The sequence below is a fragment of the Typopeltis vanoorti genome, chromosome 17 (assembly GCF_054136105.1).
Source record: "Typopeltis vanoorti isolate ZY-2024b chromosome 17, IOZ_Tvanoo_1.0, whole genome shotgun sequence".
Classification (NCBI taxonomy): domain Eukaryota; kingdom Metazoa; phylum Arthropoda; class Arachnida; order Uropygi; family Thelyphonidae; genus Typopeltis; species Typopeltis vanoorti.
This window is the reverse complement of record NC_143565.1, coordinates 65147552-65168837: the sequence shown is the minus strand read 5'-3', so window position 1 is coordinate 65168837 and position 21286 is coordinate 65147552. Positions and strand designations below refer to the sequence as shown.

General features: G+C 36.4%; 1 protein-coding gene across 1 annotated transcript in view; it reads right to left on the bottom strand.

The window, feature by feature from the left end:
* The window catches only part of LOC150097449 (recombining binding protein suppressor of hairless-like), a 419037-nt gene that overhangs the window by 223667 nt on the left and 174084 nt on the right, over positions 1–21286 (bottom strand). The window contains exon 5 of the mRNA XM_090407702.1: positions 7803–7826. Coding sequence (XP_090263828.1) covers positions 7803–7826 — 24 coding nt within the window. The remainder of the gene's footprint in view (positions 1–7802; positions 7827–21286) is intronic.

Genomic DNA, 21286 nt, shown 5'->3' with positions numbered 1-21286 from the left:
GTGTCAGAGTCTACAAATTCTTAATCTGTCTTCATAATCACTATTCCACAATCCTGATATCATTTTCAACACTCTTCTTCCTTGTACTCTCTACTGTATCATAATCACCACAGAAACCAGACCTGTGCACAATAACCCCAAGTGTGGTAATATCGAGGCCTTGTAAAGAGTCAAAATGGTATATTTCTATGTCAAGTTCATTTCAGCATTGCAATTATCTTCTGAATTGTATTTGCAATCTTTGCTATATGGCCCATGAAATTCAACTTCCTGTTGAATAAAACTCCAAGGTCCCTAGCTAGATCAGTTTCTTCTAGCATAATCCCACCAATATACTATGATGCAAAATAATATAATATAAAATAATATACACAAAAAAATGATGGTACAACATGACAAAATTTCATGCCGGCTGGTGCGTCGCCCGGATAAACAAGGCCCCATTGTTTTCACCAGGGAACCAGGGCGAACAGCGAAAAGTTAGCTTCTGGAACAAATCTGAAAACACACCCCAACTCAACATCACCAGAGTTAAAGATCAGTACTATCAACATAAAAAGCCTGAATGGCAAAGAAATGGAGCTAGCTGAGCAATTAGATAAGTACCAGATCGACATAATAGGGGTGACTGAAACAAAAAAGACAAAACCTGGTGAGATCTTTCTGAGCAATAAATACAAAATGTTATATTCAGGCAATGAAAATCAAGGAAAAGAAGGAGTAGCCATAGTATTCAATACAAAATACGAGGCTCATCATCTTGAATGGCAGGCAGTGTCAAGTAGAGTGGGGAACTGGACAATGAGACTTATTTGTGCCTATGGTCAAACAGAAGGTTCTACTAAGGTAGAATTGGAGGAATTTTTTGAGGTTCTAGAAAAAGCAACTGACACAATGAAAAAGGAAAAGTTGGTCCTTGTTGGGGATCTAAATAGCAAAGTAGGAAATGATACTAAAATGTTTTGGGAAAATTTGGAGAAAAGAGCAAAGCTAATAATAATGGCAAATACATGTTGGATTTCTGCTCAGGACATGGACTGGTTATTACTAACACCAAGTTCCAACATAAAAATGTGCATAAATTCACATGGAGAGAAGAGGCAAGGAATAAGAAAAGTCTCATTGACTATGTTATTGTTGATAGTGATGTTTTCTCCCTGGTGTAGGACACCAGAGTGTACAGAGGATTTGAAATTGGAAGCAATCACTATTTAGTCTTGAGCAGGATAAAACTGAATTTCATATTATAACATGTAAGAAAGTTTTAAAGCGAATAAAAGTTGAGCAGCTCTCAGATGTGAACTGTAGACTAAAATACACAAAGACTACTGAAGGAAAAATGAGAGTTTGAGAACAGGAACCAAACCTTGGAGATTCAGTGGCAAGCCTTGAAGAAAACCCTGATTGATTCAGCTAGAGAGGCATGTGGTGAAGTTGTCTGCAAGGATAGAAAAATTAGAACTCCATGGTGGACACAGGAAGTTAAAGAGGCAGTGAAGGAAAAGAAGAAAGCATATCAAAAGTTCCTGACAAATAAGTCAGTTTGTGCTCTTAGAGAATACAGAGACAAATGTAAGAAAGCTAAACAATGTATAAAACTAGCTAAACAAAAGTTATGGGAGGACTTTGGCAAGAACATAGGAAATAAATATCAAGAAGGTGGCAAAATATTTTGGAGGTTATTGAAGAAGCTTAGGAATGGAGGAAAGAGTGCTATAAAAGGAGTTAGAGATGATAAAGGTGACATGAAAATGGGGGGGGGGGGAAGAAATCCTTGACGTATGGCAGAATTACTTTGAAAATTTGCTAAATGAAACAAGCAGTGATGACAGCACAGTGATAAGAAAACACTGACCAGGCATGCAGTCAGGAATACATATCCATACTTGAAGTAGAAAAAGCCATCAAAGGCTTGAAATGTGGAAAGACAGCAGGAATAGATGATATTCAACCAGAAATGCTGAAGTATGGTGGTATAAAAGTCTTACAGTGGCTGCACTGCATAGTTCAGAAAGCCTGGACAGAGGGACAAATTCCGAATGACTGGAGTAGAGCTCTTATAGTACCTATATATAAAAAGGGAAATAAAACTGAATGTGAGAATTACAGAGGTATATCCCTATTGAGTGTTCCTGGTAAGATATCTGCAAGTATACTTGAGAAACGGTTGAGAAGAATTGTGGAAGAAAAGCTTCGTGAAGAATAAGCTGGATTCAGATCAGATCTGGATTCAGAAATCATGGGAATATAACAAAGATCTGTATTTAAGCTTTATCGATCTAGAAAAGGCATACAACAAGGTTCCAAGAGAGAAGCTATTCAATACACTAGAGTTATATAGTGTGAATAGGGCATTATATCAAGCTATACTTAGTTTTTATTTGAGTTGTAAGTCAGCAGTTAGAACTGAAGGAAGTACAGGAAGACGGTTTAATGTTAAATCTGGTGTGAGACAAGGATGTACATTATCCCCTCTGTTATTCATTATCTATGTGGATCACATTATGAAGGAAAGTGATATTAAACATGATATCAAAATTGGAGATGTTAATGTCAACTCTTTGCTTTATGCAGACGATGTTATACTTCTAAATAAATCCGCTACAATCTGCAAGATTCTCTGACTAAATTGAATAACTGTTGTAATAGCTATGGTATGAAGGTCAGCAATAAAAAGACAAAGACAATGAAAATAGGCAGAATCATTGAAAAAGTCAACTGTGTTGTGAATGGACAACCTGTGGAACAAGTAAAACATTTCAGCTACTTATGCACGATTTTTGGTGAAGACGGTAAATGAAATATGGATATAAAAAGACAACAGAATCAACAAAGCTGGTATCGTGGGAAGTCAATTGAATAAATTCATATGGAATAAGAAAGAAATTAGTCGGAACACTAAATTAGCTGTATACAAGACAGTGTTCAAACCAGTTTTAACTTATGGATCTGAGAGCTGGGTTAGAATTAAAACACTTGACCAAAGACTAGAGACTGCAGATATGAGAGTCCTGAGAAAGATTAGAGGCGTGAACAGATAGCATCAATGGCAATATCATATTAAAAACGAGGATATTAGAAAATAACTTGACATTGTCAGCATTCAGGAATGCATTAGCAGAACTATTCTCAGGTGTTATGGTCACTTAAACAGAATGGGTGAGGAAAGATTAGCAAAACAAGTGTTCTCTGCCAAGTTGGCAGGAAAACGACCCAGAGGAAGACCAAGATATAGGTGGATTGATACAGTAAAAATACCTTAGACGATAGAAATATAAGATCTGGTAATGTTGGAGTCTTGACAAGTAACAGACTGATTTGGAGGAAAATTGTAGATAGGAAGTTAGTAATGATGTAAATTTTTCATGTAGTACTATCATATTCTGTACACCCCTTGAGGGTACATGGCAGGAATTTGATGATGAACTCTTAGGGTTTCTAGATTCGGCTTTGAAATAATTAATGTTGGCTTCAATATCCACTTAATTTGTATAAGAATAAAATAAGATTTGCAAAAAATAGTTCACCCTCAACATGAACACGCACCAATAATAAAAGTTTCATATCTCACAGAAATAATGCGTGCAAGCATCAATTTATCTGTCGCGACACTGCTCGTTGAGCAGTGTCAGATTCACTTGTTACGTGTAGTGACAAGTGCAAATGAATATCAGCGAGTCTAACTGAAATTGGCCGAATGTGATAATTCCGACACTTGCAAATGCACTGCGTTAGATCGCAGTGCATTTGTTTTGTAATCTAAAGTGTTAATCGAACCATTCCAATTTATTAACTATTCAATCAATATCGAAACATAAGCTGTAACCTTTAACATGTTGTATTGCATTTATATTATGTTGCAAGCATTGTTATTATTTATAAACACAAACAAAATTGAATTTTTTCATTTTTTCCTTGGGGGTGATGCAGTGTCGCAGTGCTTATGTACAGGCTGCCACTGATCAAAGGCTTTCTCATAGTCAATAAAACCAAGACATAGTGGTAATTGATTATATGGTAATACGTGGTAATATGTGGACCAATCACTATTATTATCCTAAGATCCCATGGAGTCTTAGACCTCATCTAGGAGGTCCTAATCAGAGCCTTATACAATAGAACCAGAATCTCCTTACTTCTACAAGTCAGCATCCTCTGGAATTGCCAGAATTTGTCATATCCTCACAATTTTTGCAAAATGTCCTTTAAATTTTTGTTTCTTATCCACTGTCACGAAAAGATTTCTTATTTCCTCTATTTCAACAACATATCGCCAGCAAGATTCAATTCTAGATCATATCTTTGTTTTACAACTTTTAAAATTTTACATTTCACAACATTGAACTAGCATCCCCAACTCCAGTACCCATTCACTCAGTCTATTCAAGTCTTCTTGTAACATCTGCTCTACTCCTCATAGTTCATCCCAACTTTGCATCACCTACAAACAAATGTACATCCCATTCACATCTTCCCCAATATCATTAAGTCAAACAGCAATGGCTCTAAAAGAGTCGTTGCTGTTTGACTTGTATGCAGCCAATCTCCATAAAAGTCCAATGCACCAGTAATGTCCAACCCCATCCACTCTTCTTTGACTATAAACTTTATCATGTGGTAATCTATCAAAAGCGTTTTCAAACTCTTAGTATACCACTGTGTATCTATCTCCCATGTCTAATGCTGCTGTCACTTTATTGTAATAAGTTAGTAGATTACTAAACATGACCTCCCTTTAGCAAATCTGTGATGTCCATCAAAGATAATACCATTGTTGTCAACCCAATTCTGGAGCATGATTCTCACCAGCCTTTCCAACACTTTAACCACAACACCTGACACACAGATTGGCCTATAATTTGATGCTTGAATTCTCTCATTTCCTTTATGAAGAAGCACAATCTTGCCTTCCTTCCACTCCTTTGGAACCTGATCTAATGTAAGACTTAATATTAAACATATATGTCAAGGCAAATGTCAACTCCCTGGCACATTCCTTCAAAATATGAGGTCCTATATATCATCAAGTCCTGCAGCCTTATTAATATCAAGTTCGCTTAGTTTCCCCATATACCTCTTCCTCACTCATTCAGTCTCTCCTCATCATCATCATCCGATGATCACAAACTCTCCGGGATGACACATTCACAAAGATGAAAGACCTTTATGAGCAGCTCATTAAATTTTTCAACTATATCGTCCACAGTAGTTGTCATCATACCATTTTGTCCAATCGATGCCATCCTACCAGAATCATTCTTTTTTTTTTTTTTACTGGATGCATATCGAAAGAACTCCGGAGGATATTTTTTGGCTTCATTAACTAACTGCTGCTCATACTGAACTTTTGCTACCATTACCAATTGGGTCACTCTGCTTCCTGTTCTTTGTATTCCACATAGAACTGACTATTACCACTCCTCTGATATTGTCTCCATAATGCCTTTTTTCTCCTCATTCATCCATTTCACACCTACCTTATTTAACCTTCTGACCTTTGGAATACATTTAGATATTGCTTCTATTAGTTCCTGAACATCACCCAAGAAGCACTGATCTGCTTTCCACCCAACTCCTCATATCATGCTACAGCTGAAAACTGTCTTATGAGCTTCTCATAATCACAGGCCTTGTAGTTCAAGAGATCGCTTGCTTTTCCTCATGTAAGTCCTCACATGGTTGGCAAACACCCATGTGATCACTGCATGGTCACTCTCACTGGAGGGAAATTTGACACCTCATTTATAATAACATCCTATGATGAGATGATCAAATCCAAGCCCCTCAATCATTGTGTGTGCCCTCCATTACACACTGCCTGAGGCATATGTCCCTCAAAAAACTCATTTTCTCTACTTCTGGTTGCTACCTCATCCCAATCTATATTGCCGTAATTAAAACCACCCATAAAGATCACCCTTTTCCTCATTCGCTTATACATTTCATAGTCACTGCCCTCCTTACTACCAGGTTTTATAGCAACATCCAATGAAGTATTTCATTATATTCACCTCTATCTCACACCATTCTGCCTAAAAACTGCTACCCCTATCCCCCCCCCCCCTGTTTCTACCTTGCATGGACATAACTTTTTTTTTTTTATCATCAAAAGCACTCCTCCTCCCTTTTTACCCTTTCTATCTTCCTGTCAGGATGACATCCTCATCTAAGCATGTCTCACTTATTGCAACAATGTTTGGGTAAATGAAGTCAATCAATGCAACCATTTCATTTTCCTTGTTTCCGATTTCTTCTAGGATTTGTATACAAATATAACAGCTCATTCCTAGATATATAACAAGTTTCACTGATACCACTTATTAGATATGACTTCTCCATACTTTCCTCAGGCTATTTCTTTTTTTATTCCTTACTCATCCCAGAACCTTCTTCAATTCCAACTGTTTTTCCTACATCTCGAGTCATCTCCTTCCCTTTATTTGTCTACATATGCATTCACATCCTCTTGGAGCATCAACCTTTTTACCACTGTGTTCTCCTGTCCACTCTGAGTCTCCCTGTTTGTCCTGCACATTTGTTCTCTCATTCTCTACACTCATGCTACCCACTTATTCGTAAGCACCATTGCAATCTTTCCTTCATTACTCTCCTGCTCTTTCACATCACTTCTTACTTGCTCAGATTCATTCTATGGATATGTTACTCTCCCTTCCAGGAGCAGCCTCTCCAAATGACTCACATCAAAACCTATTCAAATGCAGTCAGTCACTCTTATACAGTTCACAAACCCATTCCAAACATTAAAGAACTGCACTCCTTTCTCTTCACACATTTCTGCTAACATATAATTCTTGCTCTCATTTCATCACTGTCATAACTTTGCAACATACTGACTACCTTTTCTATCACACTATTATCTTTTATCCTAATAACCTCCTGATATCCAATCTTACATTCTCCTTGTTCCCAGTCATGTCATTTGTCCCTACTGCCACTACCAACTCCTTTGCTCACTTTCTCCTCACATGAAATGCCTCAATCACTCTATTCATTTTATCTCCCAGAAAATAAACCTTGTGCATCTTCTCATTTACATCTCTAATGAACAAAACTGGAGCTAGAACAAGGCAACTGGAGAAATGATTGTAATGTTGGGAGGGGAGGATGAAAGAAAAATTGAATGAGGAAAATATGTATCAAAAAAGTAACTGCTTTAGTAACTACTTCACAAACTGACAAAATAAACATTAACATACACAAAGATAAAATAACACACAGAAATATGCATGCAATATTCATTATGACTTGAACATAGATGTAATGATGACAATGGTACCAAGAGTACCTGTGTACAAATCATAAAATACTGAATCATTTTCATGCAGGCATCACTTGTGCAAAGTTGAGAATTAATTTGAGTTGATTTTTTTTTCAAAATCAACTAAAATTATACAATTTTTTTCTTCTAGTTATTTAATTTAATGCCAAGGGTCGTATTAAATCATTAAATAGGCCACATCCAGGCCATATGTTGCGCTACTCTTTTGTAGATCATCTACAGACATAACAATCTTTCCATTAACTAGAAATAAAAATTAAGAGAATTGTACTGAAACATGAATTAAAAAATCAAAATACTATTTCGAATTTTATTATTCAAAAGACAATCTATGAACAAACTGATATTTTATTTCTACTTTTTTATGTCAAAGACACTTGTTTTTACAAATATTATCCATAAAAATTGTTTTACAGTGATATTGCATTGTTCAACTAAGATAAACAAACACAAATAATAGAAAATAATCCAGTCATCCCTACTTATGAACAAAACAACATACCTTGTTAGCCTTTGATCTTTCCTCCTATAAATAAAATATCTAAATTGTATTATTCAATTTAAGAATTAATTTAATCATATTTTCAATTTTTATATAAAGTATCATCCACAAATATGTATATTTCATTACAACTCAAATGGCAATTCAAATAAACATTTACTAAAGTAAAGTCTGAAAGAGGGCAAAATTATTCTTTTGATATAAAGAAGAGCATAACTGGTTAGCTATAACAATAAAAAATAAATAAAAAAAGAGGTGTGAACCTTCAGAGAATGGATGGTATTGATATCTAGATTGTAGAAAGCTTTTTCACTTGGTTACAAAGTAAACTATACTTTCCAAGAAATTATATTCTTAAATTAAAGATACCAAGAAATTATATACTTGGTTTAATCCATTATCCAAGTGTAAGCAAACAAAGTTTGAACTTGAAGTATTTTCAGAACTGGGACAACTCGTGGTAAAGTTGATATGACTCCATATCACTTGCCTTAGTATCCCAAAATGCAAAACATATCTCCTTGCAGACATGTATAATGCTATGCATTATGGGAAGGGTCACTACACAGACTGGTTTTGACCTTTGGGGTCTCATCAGTGGGAGCCGGACCCGGAGGTGAGATACCAAGTTGAAGTAATGCAGAAGTCATATTTTCCTATATGAATTGCCAAAAGGTGTCACACCTCATTATTAAAATACTCTGGCTTAGAGATAGATAGTAGTTGAAAGCATTTTTGGAAATTATGGAGACAACTACCGTGTTTGAATAAAAACTTTAGTTTACTATTACTAAAACTTTACAATTCGACGTTTCGACCTTTATGTTAAGGTCATCTTCTGGAGCGTACAAATATACACAGGAAACAAGCTATACTACAATCATACTGGTTCGTTAAAGACACTGACTAACCACTACCACAATTGTTGGCCTGACCTCTGGTGGAAAAAAAAAAAAAAAAAAAAAAAAAAAAAAAAAAAAAAAAAATTATACATCAACGCTAAAGTTGTGTTGTCTACTCAAGACAACACTGTAGACAACACAAATAATAGGACTTTAGCGTTGATGTATAATTTTTTTTTTTTTTTTTTTTTTTCACCAGAGGTCAGGTCAGGCCAACAATTGTGGTAGCGGTTAGTCATTGTCTTTAACGAACCAGTATGATTGTAGTATAGCTTGTTTCCTGTGTATATTTGTACGCTCCAGAAGATGACCTTAACATAAAGGTCGAAACGTCGAATTGTAAAATTTTAGTAATAGTAAACCAAAGTTTTTATTCAAACACGGTAGTTGTCTCCATAATTTCCAAAAATGCATTCGGATCACCGTGCAAGCCTAAAAGAAAGGATAGTAGTTGAAAGTTTTTCACTTGGTTATAAATTATATTCTTGTTTAATCCTTTACTCAAGTGTGGGCAAACTTTGTTTGCCCGCACTTGAGTAAATAGAGACTATAATAGAGGCTGTTGACTTCACGTCAATTGCCTTAGTATCCTGTAATGCAATCTTTGATCCAGAGTATTTTATTAATAAGGTGATACTCCTCATTTGCTACTTGTATGTGGATAATTTGTGACTTTTGTATTAATTCATCCTGGGTCTAGCTCCCACTGGTGAGACACCGAGAAAGGTTGAAACCAGTCTAGGTAGCGACCTTTCCCATGATGCATAGTTGAATAATACATGTCTGAAAGGAAGCAACTAACTGTATTTTTTAAGGAAATTACAACATAGATTAATATATTAAGTAAAATAAATTTAATTAATTACTTCCAATATTTCAACAAGTTAAATTACCATCATCAGGGAACAAAATGTAATATGATATGTGCATGCAGGTACTACACTATGTAATGAGGCTGAAGCATGTCAACTGACAGCAAGCCTAAGGTCCTAAATAACATCTACTAGTAGGCTAAATTGGACATCCTTGGCTGTTTGGCTGAAGTACAGAGGATAAGAGCTTCCAAACCTTGGGACTGTTTCATGCAACCAAATTTGTGGATGTTAGGATAATTTCTTAAGGCAGAAGCAGATTTCATATGTACGTCTTTCATATATAATTATATTGGCTCTGATGGAATAGAGTGACCTGCTTCCAGCATATCCTATTACAAGTGTCAAAAGCATGGTCAGCAAGTCCTGAGTGGCCATAGTGGTGGATATAGATACAGTCCTAATGTTGGCTGTCCTGCCTGTTTGGCCATATTAAGACAGTTTGCATTATAGGATGCCATGGCAATTGATGTGAAGTCAACAACACCCTCTATATATACAAGTAGTCTAGTCGTGAAAATATGACTTCGGGTGCAAACTCATTCTAAATATATGAGAATTGTGATCCTAATGTTAGAAGGCTGAAGAGTCAAAAATGTTTCATATCCAGAGAAAAGGCTGAAATTTCTTTTCCTCTATTCCTATTACAAGAGAGATTACTTCTAGAAAGTATGATAAGCATAATGTAGAGTCCCAGAAATCTTCCAATTTGAATAATGGAAAAGACACTGGAATTACCTCAATGAGTGCAGGTCCAGTAATTATTTTTGAGAATTTCAAATACTGAGACAGATTGGAAGGAAGAAAGATCACATGGAGAGAAGGAAATATAATTTGTTCATTACTTGAAATTGGAAAGGATGTTGGTTCAATGGATTGAACATGAAAATCAACATGTTGTTCCATTATTCCACCTTGATTATCCAGGCTAAAGCGAAAAGTTTGTTTGATGATTTGAATGCTATAGATCCTGATCCTAAAGTGCAATCTTTTGCTGCAAGTGCTGGGTAGTTTGAATGTTTCGAGGTGCGACATGGACTCCATAATCTCAAGCTGACTGGCGAGGCTAGGGGAGCTGATGATATTGCTGCTAAGAACTTTCCAGCAAAATTTTTAAGTGTAATTCAGGAACATGGTTATTTGCTTCAGCAAGTGTTCGATCTCGACGAAATTTGTGTGTTTTGTTTACAAGTTTAAAAATAATTCAGTCATTAAAATTTCTTTTGCTCACAGGTGTAAAATTTTCATTTTTTTTATCCTTCTGAAGAAATCCCTATCTCCATCTCACCTATGCTAAATTCAACTCATTTTAAGTGATTTCATGTTACGTGATTATTTCATAGAACCAATTAATCGCGTAAAGCGAGGGACACCTGTATTATGATCATATAACTTTTATATATTTGGCTTAATCCTTTATCCAGGTGTAAGCAAACAAAGTTTGCACCTGAAGTATTTTCAGGACTGGGGCAACTCGTGGCAAAGATGGGATAAGTGTTCTCATCACTTTAGATTAGGATTTACATTAAGTCAAACATATAAGTGGTATATGGAAATATGACTTCTCAATCACTTCCACCTTAGTATCACCACCTCAGGGTCTAGCTCCCACTGAAAAGACCTCAATAAAGGTCGAAACAAGTCTGGGTAATGACCCATCCCATAATGCATTGTATTATGGGAGATACTAACGCAAGTGATGAGAACTTATCTCACTTTTGCCACAAGTTGCCCCAGTCCTGAAAAATACTTCAGGCACAAACTTTGTTTGCTTAAATTTGGATAAAGGATTAAGCCAAATATATAATTGGCAGCACAGCCAAGTGAAAAGCACTTCCATCATATAACTTTAATTAACTAAGTGACAAAAGCATGTTTTCCAGGTGCAAAGCTAAATGATGTTAGTGATGCTGTAAGTATGCAGAAGAATGGAGTGAACGAGTTGATTGTATTGGCTGGCACAAAGGATATGAAAGGTGAAAAACATGCAATGAGAGAAGATATGGAAGAGTTGTTATTGGAAGTGAAAATGAAGAGCAGGAAAGTAAGATTGTGAGTCTGCAGCCTTGATGTGATAGGACAGAACTGAGAAGGGTCATGATTGCCAATGAGAAGATTGTTGTGCAGTTTATTGTATATGCCTGACAGACTGCATGTGAATAGTTTTTGGATTAGACGTTTGGAGAAAGTGTTGTTTGGTGAAAATTGTGACAGTGCAAAACCAAGGAAACTATATCTTTTTCAGGTTATATCTTGGAAGGAGAGGAATAAGCTACATTTCTGGCTTTTCTTACTATTCGTACTATAGACTTATGCTGCATAAAATAGTTCCTTAAATTTTTTACATTATCACATCGTGTGGTACTTTAATTTATAATATTTTACATAATTATTTAATTATAATTATTTTATAATTATTTAATTATAAATTTACACCTTCCCTTGCCGATGCTAGAATTGTGTTTCATACCATTAAATTGTTACAGGGAACTTATTTTTGGAAAATGCAATTATCTATCACGTGGTCTCCGCCGATTTTACCCTAAACGTGGCAGAGATGACTGGTGGTGTTGGCTCTTTTATTCCCACTCGTGGTAGTCCTAAATTAGTAAGGCATCCTAAAGACAAACCTCTGAGAAGCTCTGAAAAGCACATCATACTAAATGTTTATGCTGGTTTACAGACAAGAAATTCTGATGAAACAGTGGAACTGACAGGTGTAAGCAAAACGGCAGTATACCGTTTGAAGAAGGAATTGACCATAACGGGAAAACTACATACACCGGCAAAGAAGACGCCTAGCGCCATAGAACCACGCACACAATTGTACAAGCGTGGTTAGTACGGGTGTGCAGGTCAAATTTTTTGCGTGTGGAGAGTGGCGAGTTAGTGGAATGGACTGCTAGAATTGTTTGTAAGCTTCCTGATGGTGAATGGATTCAAGGAGAGGTGTGAGAGGATTTGTGTGTACGAGGGCTGTTCGATAAGCCTGAACAAAGTCTAAGAGATGGTGCCACCAATGTGTATCGAGGTCATTTTTAGTTGCTGGCAACTGTTGGAGGATCACACGCTAAGTTTCAGTCTGATAGATCTATTACTTTTTGTTTGGCTTTCATTTGAATTGATCAAGTATACTGTGATTTGTGAAAAACGGATGAGAAAGAATTTGTAGTGATTAAACATTATTTTGAAAGGCAAAACGACTCAGGAAACCAAAGCTAAGCTTGATAAACATTATGGTGAGTCTGCATCTTCGATTAGAATGGTTTATAAGTGGTTTAGTAACTTTCAAAGTGGCCATATCAGCACCAGTGATGCTGAACGTTCTAGATGCCCTGTCAAGGTCAATATGCCAGAAATTATTGAAAAAATCCATGATTTGGTGATGGATGATAGAAGAGTGAAGGTGCGTGAAATTGCTAAGGCTGTGGGCATCTCAAATGACCATGTACATAATATTTTACATGAACATTTACATATGAGAAACTATCCGCAAGATGGGTGCTGCGTTTGCTCACAATGGACCAAAAGCGTAAACATGTGGCTGTTGCAAGAACAGCCTAATCTCCAGATTTGGCTCTCTCGGAATACTATCTGTTACCAAATATGAAAAAATGGCTGGCAGGAAAGAGATTTTCATCAAACGATGAGGTGATTGCCACAACAACTGTCTATTTTGAAGAGTTGGACAAATCATACTATATGGACGGGATCAAAAACTCTAGCATCTTTGGACTAAGTGTAGACCCCAAAGGAGATTCTATGATGAAAAATATAAAATGTTTGTCCCAAAAAAATTGTTTTCTTCATTTTTGCATGGACATATCAAACAACCCTTGTATGATGGTTGATTTGGGTCTTCTGCGATGAGTCTTCAGACTACATGGAGATGTAATCCGTGTAGAGGCTTAAGTGCTGTGAAGACATCATGTTGGAGGCTTAATGGATTGTATACAGCACTCAGAAAGGATTAAAACAGAATTTAATACTTCCTATATTTTGTCTCAGTCACTGAGACATCTTCAGGGATTACAAAAAAACATATACACAAATACCACACAATACTAAGCCCAACCATGTAGGTGACGCTAAAGACCCTATCTAGATGGAGCGCCCTCTAAGTGCAGTTGTAGGTGGCCTGGAATGTAAGGTGGGATCTCTGATGATAAGTGTTTCAAAGCTTAGAAAGCTTAATTATTAAGATTTGGTAAGATTTATTTATTTATTAAGATTTATATATCGTATTTATTAAGATTTGGTTGATTTCTGAGAGCTACTGCTGATTCTAAAAATAGTCTCTCTTTTTTTGAATTTGCTGTGGTGGAGCATGGTGGTTTTTTTTTTTCATGAGATCCTGTGGGTTGTATCCAAGACATGGTCAGCCAGGCCTGACTGACCATAGTCGTGGTTGCAGATGTATGACTTGTGTTCCTCCAGGCAGATGATTGCTGATTCTGCCTGTCTGTCCAAAGTATACCAGCTTACAGGAACAGGGTACTTGATAAACCCCAGGCACTGAGAGAGGAGCGAGCTGATCATATGTAGAATGGATAAGGGTAGCAAGTTTGCAGTGGGGCTTAAATGCTGTGTAGGTTGTACTTTTTTAAAATCTTGGCTATTTTTTCTGATGCCATGGATGTAGGGTATGGTGATGGCATTTTCAAACTCTTCCAAATTCTTTCAGGGAGGAACCAATTATTTTTTTAATACTGTGATCACTGTAGCCATTGGAGAGGAAAGTGTTGTGTGTATATGGTCAAGCTCAGTTGTAAGAGAGGTTCCACTGGAACAAAGATTGTGGGCTCTCTTGGTTAGAGTTTTAATAATGCCATATTGTTCAGCGGGGTGGTGGTGAAAGAGTTTGCGAATGTATGTGCCTGTGTGCGTAGGTTTTCTATATACAGTATTGTGCGGTATTTGTGTATATATTACATTAGTTTTTTTAATCCCTGAAGATGTCTCAGTGACTGAGACGAAATAAATGACCTATTAAATTCCGTTTTAATCCTTTCTGAGTGCTGTATACAATCCATTAAGCGTCCAGCAACATGGAGATGTAAATAATAACAATATTAATATATCGTACACTCCTTAAGGGAACATGTCAGGAATTTGATAATGATGATAGTTATCATTATTATAATAATGATGATGATAAAGAGTTACAACAACATAAGTATTCCAGAGTATATAATGCTTTGTTTTGCATAATCTATCAATCCTGTCTCAATATTCCTTGAAATATGAAAACAAATAACATGTTACAGCCAATAACTGATAAACCTAGTAAATAATAACATTTGGTTAACCGATCAAGTGTTGATCAATTTTATTATTAACTGAACCAACTAGTTTCGCCACACTTATCTGTTGGCATCTTCAGGGCACTTACATATAGGTTTAAACACTCTCATAATTATGCGTAACTGCAAAACTGACAAGAATAAAAACTGACTAGAATAATTACAAATAAAATAGTATCGAACGTGAGTGAAACACGTATCGCGTGTACAAGATCAGCTAGCTGTTGCTGAGGAACTTTCTGTAGTTTGTATTAAAGTTCATTTCTTCCGTTTTTTAAGGTTCTGATTAGGGTTTTCCATATCTCTGGGAGTATTAGGCCTTGATTTCTATTAAGGTTCACAGTAGAACGGGCGACTGTGGCTGCTTCTTTGAAAATTCTTGAATGGTAATCTTCCTCTAAGTAAGGGGAACAGCTTTTGTCCCACTCAATGACATGGTTAGTTGTGGAGAAATGAGACAATAGGCCAGAAATGTCCTGTCTGTTGTTTTTGACATAGCCAATGTGCTCCTTTTGCCTGATTTCGAGGCTTCTCGAAGTCTGTCCGATGTAATTAGAGCCACATGAGCATGGAATATTATAAACTCCAGCATATTTATAGAAAGGATGGTTGTCTTTTGGAGATCTTAGTAGTTTACGAATAGATTCTATAGGTTTAAATGTTACTCTTATTTTGTGTTGTTTGAGGAGATTGGCGAGCTTGTTGGAGATGCCACTTACAAACGGAATTGCAATCGTTTTTATATATTGAATCTCTTCTTGTTCTCTTTGTGGTGGTTCAGAGAAAAAGATTTTATTGACTAGTCTTCTTGGATAGCCGTTCAAGTACAGATTGTTGGAAATAAATTTTAACTCATCTTGAAGGGTCTTGTTGTCCATTGTGATGCAAATAGCTCTTTTCTTTAACATGTGTATAATGCTGAGTTTATGTGATATGTGGTGAGAGGAGTTAAAATGTAGGTAGCGACCTGTATTGGTCGGTTTTCTGTACACCGATAGATTTATACTGCCATCAGTTTGTTTTTTGATTAAGATGTCTAAAAATGGAAGTTGTTTTTCTCTTTCAAGTTCCAGAGTGAATTTAATAGAATGATGGAAGGCGTTGATCTTTTTGAGAAAATCATATATGTCATCTTTGTTATTGTTCCATAAGATGAAGATATCGTCCACATATCTAAACCAAATTTTAGGTCTAGGAAAAATTTGTGATAAGATTTTGTTTTCTAAGTCTTCCATAAAGAGGTCAGCACATGAAGGTGAGAGTGTGCTTCCCATTGCCAATAACCATGTCATTGAGTGGGACAAAAGCTGTTCCCCTTACTTAGAGGAAGATTACCATTCAAGAATTTTCAAAGAAGCAGCCACAGTCGCCCATTCTACTGTGAACCTTAACAGAAATCAAGGCCTAATACTCCCAGAGATATGGAAAACCCTAATCAGAACCTTAAAAAACGGAAGAAATGAACTTTAATACAAACTACAGAAAGTTCCTCAGCAACAGCTAGCTGATCTTGTACACGCGATACGTGTTTCACTCACGTTCGATACTATTTTATTTGTAATTATTCTAGTCAGTTTTTATTCTTGTCAGTTTTGCAGTTACGCATAATTATGAGAGTGTTTAAACCTATATGTAAGTGCCCTGAAGATGCCAACAGATAAGTGTGGCGAAACTAGTTGGTTCGGTTAATAATAAAATTGATCAACACTTGATCGGTTAACCAAATATTATTATTTACTAATTTATGATCAAGAAAATAACCTTCATGATGAACTGATAAACCTAATTTCAATGATAATGGGATAGTTAACCTCCATAGTCTGCCATGTCTGTCAAAGATTGTGTTCTCTGGCTGGTTTGTCAGTTTTGCAAGGGTAGAAAAAATTGTATTTCAAGAGGAAAATCCTGTCACTTACATATAAATTCAATGACATCATTCACATCGAAAAGCCTTAAAAATATATCTCACACCACATGAATCTGAACTAAATTTTTCCATCAAAGGACTATGGTGCCTGCTAACTGCACTAGAAAGTATATCAGTACAAACTGTTAAGAGAATATAAAAGAACAGGTGGGAATTAGTGTCATTTTTTTTTTGGATAAATATATATTGTACAGATGTGATGTACAAGAACCTAGTACATCAGTACTGTGTGTGAGGTATGCATAAGGATTGAGAAAGAAGAAATCTATTAACATTTCTGTTACAGAGCTAGAGGTTCAAGTAGTTTGGAAACAAATAATGAGAAAGGCTGCTTCACATATAGAGGTAGATGGAATAAATGAGGAAGAGAAGAAGCAGGTTTGATGTATGGAAAAGGGATGTTCAGCAGCTGCTGCTATTATTTAACAGGTCCAACAGCAAGTGGAGGAATGATGTTTGCCAATTCCATGGTCACTCCAAGCACTTCCATGGTCACTAGAGCAGTGACCATGGAAGTGCTTGGAGAAGATAGATCTTGCATCTGTGAGATAGAGCTTGAAGTGAGCTTATGAAGGAAGGGTCATCAAGAATTTTAAGGCTTTAGGTTCACCACCCCAAATGTGTAAACAGTATTCTAAGGATGAGTGGATTTGGGATTTATATAAGGTTAGTAATTGGGTGGATGTAAATTAGCTTCTTGAGTGGAAAAGAATGTTTAGTTTTTCAGAGGCTGAGGAAGCTATAGATGTGAAGTGTTTGTGCCAGGAGAGGCAAGAGGTAAATGTCAATCCCAGTGGCGGGTGACATAGGCTAAGAGATAAGCCATGGATCCTAAATGATGGAATCCATACTGATTGTCATTGATTAACTGGTGAGCTTCTAAGTGATGAAGAAGTAAGCTACTGATAACTTTCACCATTATTTTGGAGAGGACTGGGATGATGGCAATTGGTTGGTAGGCTTTTTTCTGCCTTTTTGAAATGGATTGGATATATGCTTGCTTCCATGAGATAACATAAGTGCCAGCAGAGTACAGAAGAATGAAGAGATGACATGAAGAGATATTAGCACTGAAACATGCTTGAGTACAATAGGAGAGATGCAATCTGGACCACATAACTTTGTAATGTTCAGTTTGTCTAATATTCTTAATCTTTTTTTGCTAAAAGACCACAGGAGGAATATGGTGCTCAGTTGCTGGTATGGAAGGAGGTGTTTGCTTTCATCATCAAAGCAGTAGTTAGAGGAAAAGAGTGATGCCAGGAGGCCAGCTTTTTCTTTGGATAAACATAAAAGTGGTATTATGTGGATGGCAGAGAGGTGGAAGTGCAGATGAGCAGAAGTTGCATCTCATGGCTTTTGCAAGGAACCAGATGAATGGCTTCCATTTGGACAAGAAACAAGTTTTCTTTATGAAATTAGTTTGCTGATAATTGTTTCACATTTAATGCATGCTCCCACACAAACTGAGTATGAAACTGGGGTTCTTCATGCAAACCACCTACAGTAACCTGAGATTTCTTTTTCTCCAACTGCTTCTGTATATCTTTTGTTGAACCAGGGCATGGAAAGTGGAAGGAAATTTTCTATGGCATGAGGGAAATCATCCACATTCACTGGCATGAAGGTCTTCATGCCAGTGAATGTGAATGATTTCTGCAACTCAACCAGTGCAGGTCTCTAGGTTAAAATAGCAGAAGAAATAGTCATGCCATGAAAAAGAAGAGCAGTAATTTCAGAAGTCATCCCACTTATCACTTTTATAGTGCCGAAGGATGTGGGTGTGGCCAGAGGAGGAGCATTCTGTGAGACTGGAGACATGTACAAGATTGCAGCTGAATTGTCAAGAGAAGAGGAGCAGTGTAGTTCTCCTTCCAGACACACTTCTACAGTGTGTCTGGAAGGAGAACTACACTACTCAAAACAATTAGGGGATATTTTAGTTTCTGTTGGATAATTATAAATTTCTGCAAATAATTATAACTATTGGGTACTTTATACATGAATAAATATTTCTTACTTATGGATAGGGCGTAATTGATGAGATATTGTTTAAATAATTGATATTTATTATAAATTTAACAAATTATACATTTTAGTATGAAATAATTTTAACAAGAATAACAACCAGAATAGCCAAAAATGCTTTTGTTAATTTTTAATAGGGCATATGGTCTCCATTAACAGCCAAAACAGTGGTACATCTTGATTGCATGGACCAGATAAGATGATCAAATAGTTCTTGTAGGATATTTCCCCACTCTTCTGTGAGAGCAATTTTGAGCTCTTGAAGCAATCATGGTAGCATCAGTCGAGCACAAACATGCCTACCTAAAGCATCCCAGGCATGTTTGATTGGATTACAATCTGGTGAACAGGCAAGCCAGTCCATTCGTTCAATACCTTCTTCCTCAAACCACTCTTGTACCAAATTTGCACGGTGTGGACGAGCATTTTCATCAATAAAAATGAATTCTTGGCCAATTGCAGCAGCATATGGACGAACTATAGGTTCCAAAATCTCATCGCGATACCTTTAGGCTGTTAAGGAACCGTTTCTGATAAAATAGAGATCAGTATGGCTACCTATACTTATTACAGCCCATACCATCAAACTCCCACCTTGATGTTGGGGTCTTTCACAAACAAACTGTGGATTATTTCTTGTTTCCACTTTCATGCCATATCAAGATACGTCAGTTATCTGGTTGCAGACTGAACCTGGACTCATCATTAAAAAGTACACGAGCCCAATCCTCATTTGTCCAATTGCAGTGTTCCTGTACCCAAATTCTTCAGGCTCTTTTGCGATTTGCAGTAAGTGGAATGCAAACCACTGGTTTTCGAGCATATAAACCTATGGTGAAGACGATTTCGAACATTTCCAGAAAGCGATTACAAAGTTGCAAAATTATGCTTTGAGATACAAGACATGCTTGAGCGATAGCTTGCTGCGTTCATCCAGCTTCTAATCAACCAATGGCTCTCCAATCCATGGATTTCAGGATTGGAGAGCCATGGATTTCATGTTGTTCTGCCATTTTTAACAAAGTAATGGGTGGAAGGTGACACAAGTTTACAATTGAAGTGATAATTATGCACTGTAGAAGTGATCACAAGAAACCATGCTTTTATACTCCCCCACATGATAATATGGCTAAGACACGTTTTGACAAGTCTTAACATGATTTTGTATACAGTTGCGTGTTCTACACTGTTGTATATTAAAAATATTTTAAAATAAATGTTACATTCATAAATTATTTTTATAACTTTATACAAGAAAACGAAAATATACTCTAATTGTTTTGAGCAGTATAGTTAAAAGAAGATCAAGGGAAAAGTGGAGGAGATTATTGGGAAGTCGAGTAGGTAGGATTATGATTTGCATTAGATCACTGTTTATAGCACAAGCTTCCACATTGCTTCCACCTTGATTAGTAATGTTGAAGAAGGAGAACTAATTGGAGTTGCGGACATTCAGGTCACCTAGAAAGATGATTTCACCATTTGGATAGCTGGACTGAAAATGGTAGAGCTTCATGGAGAGGAAGGTGAAGAGGTTTGAGTGGTTTTCAGAGTTTAGAGATCGGTAAATACAGTAGACAAATGTTACTTAAGTGGGACAAGGAAACCATTAGCCAGAGGAGGTCAAAAGCAGTGGATTCAAAATTTGGCATTCTCTGGCAGCCAGTGTCAGAATACACAAAGACACAAGTTCTCTTGTGGCAAAATGAATCAAGAAGAGTAATTTAGGCATTGTCATTTGGTTTTCTGTTAGGAGAAGGTCTGGATTGCGATGTCTGTAATCAGTAATGAACATCATGCTATAATTTATGCCATGTATGTTTGTAAAGTGGGTAGTGTTGGATATATATATATATATTTGGGGGGGGGGGGGGGTCCTGGTATATTGGGAATATTGTGTTTGGTATGATTTTTTTGGATGAAATGGTTGTTGAAGGAGATTTTTTGTAATGTTGCTATTATTTGACTGTTCCATTTTTGGCATATTGTTAGATGAAAGAAAAGAGCAAGGACATGCAGTAGGAGGAGACAGACTCATGAACATGACACCCACACACAGAGCAACACGTCTTCTTGCCATGGTAATAAAAACAAATGATAATAAAAACAAACAAAAAAAAATCATTAAAACATGCATCATGCACTAAAAATGAAAAACATAACGTATTAAATGGCTACATTAAATTTAACATGTCCGCCAATTTCACTGATGCTATCAATGCATATAAAAGATTTTGAATATACAGGATATCCACAAAGTCTGTTACCTTATGTGAAACTGTATGCACAAATCATCTGGTATGTGTTTTAATTCCTTGTAAGAGTGAAGTGTCCACCACCTACGCTTTAGTATTAAACATTGTAGAAATTTTTAGATAAGTAACACAAGTTTAATAAACACCATAACCCTAACAGTTTCATCAGTCATCAGACTTACATTGTCAGGGAGACA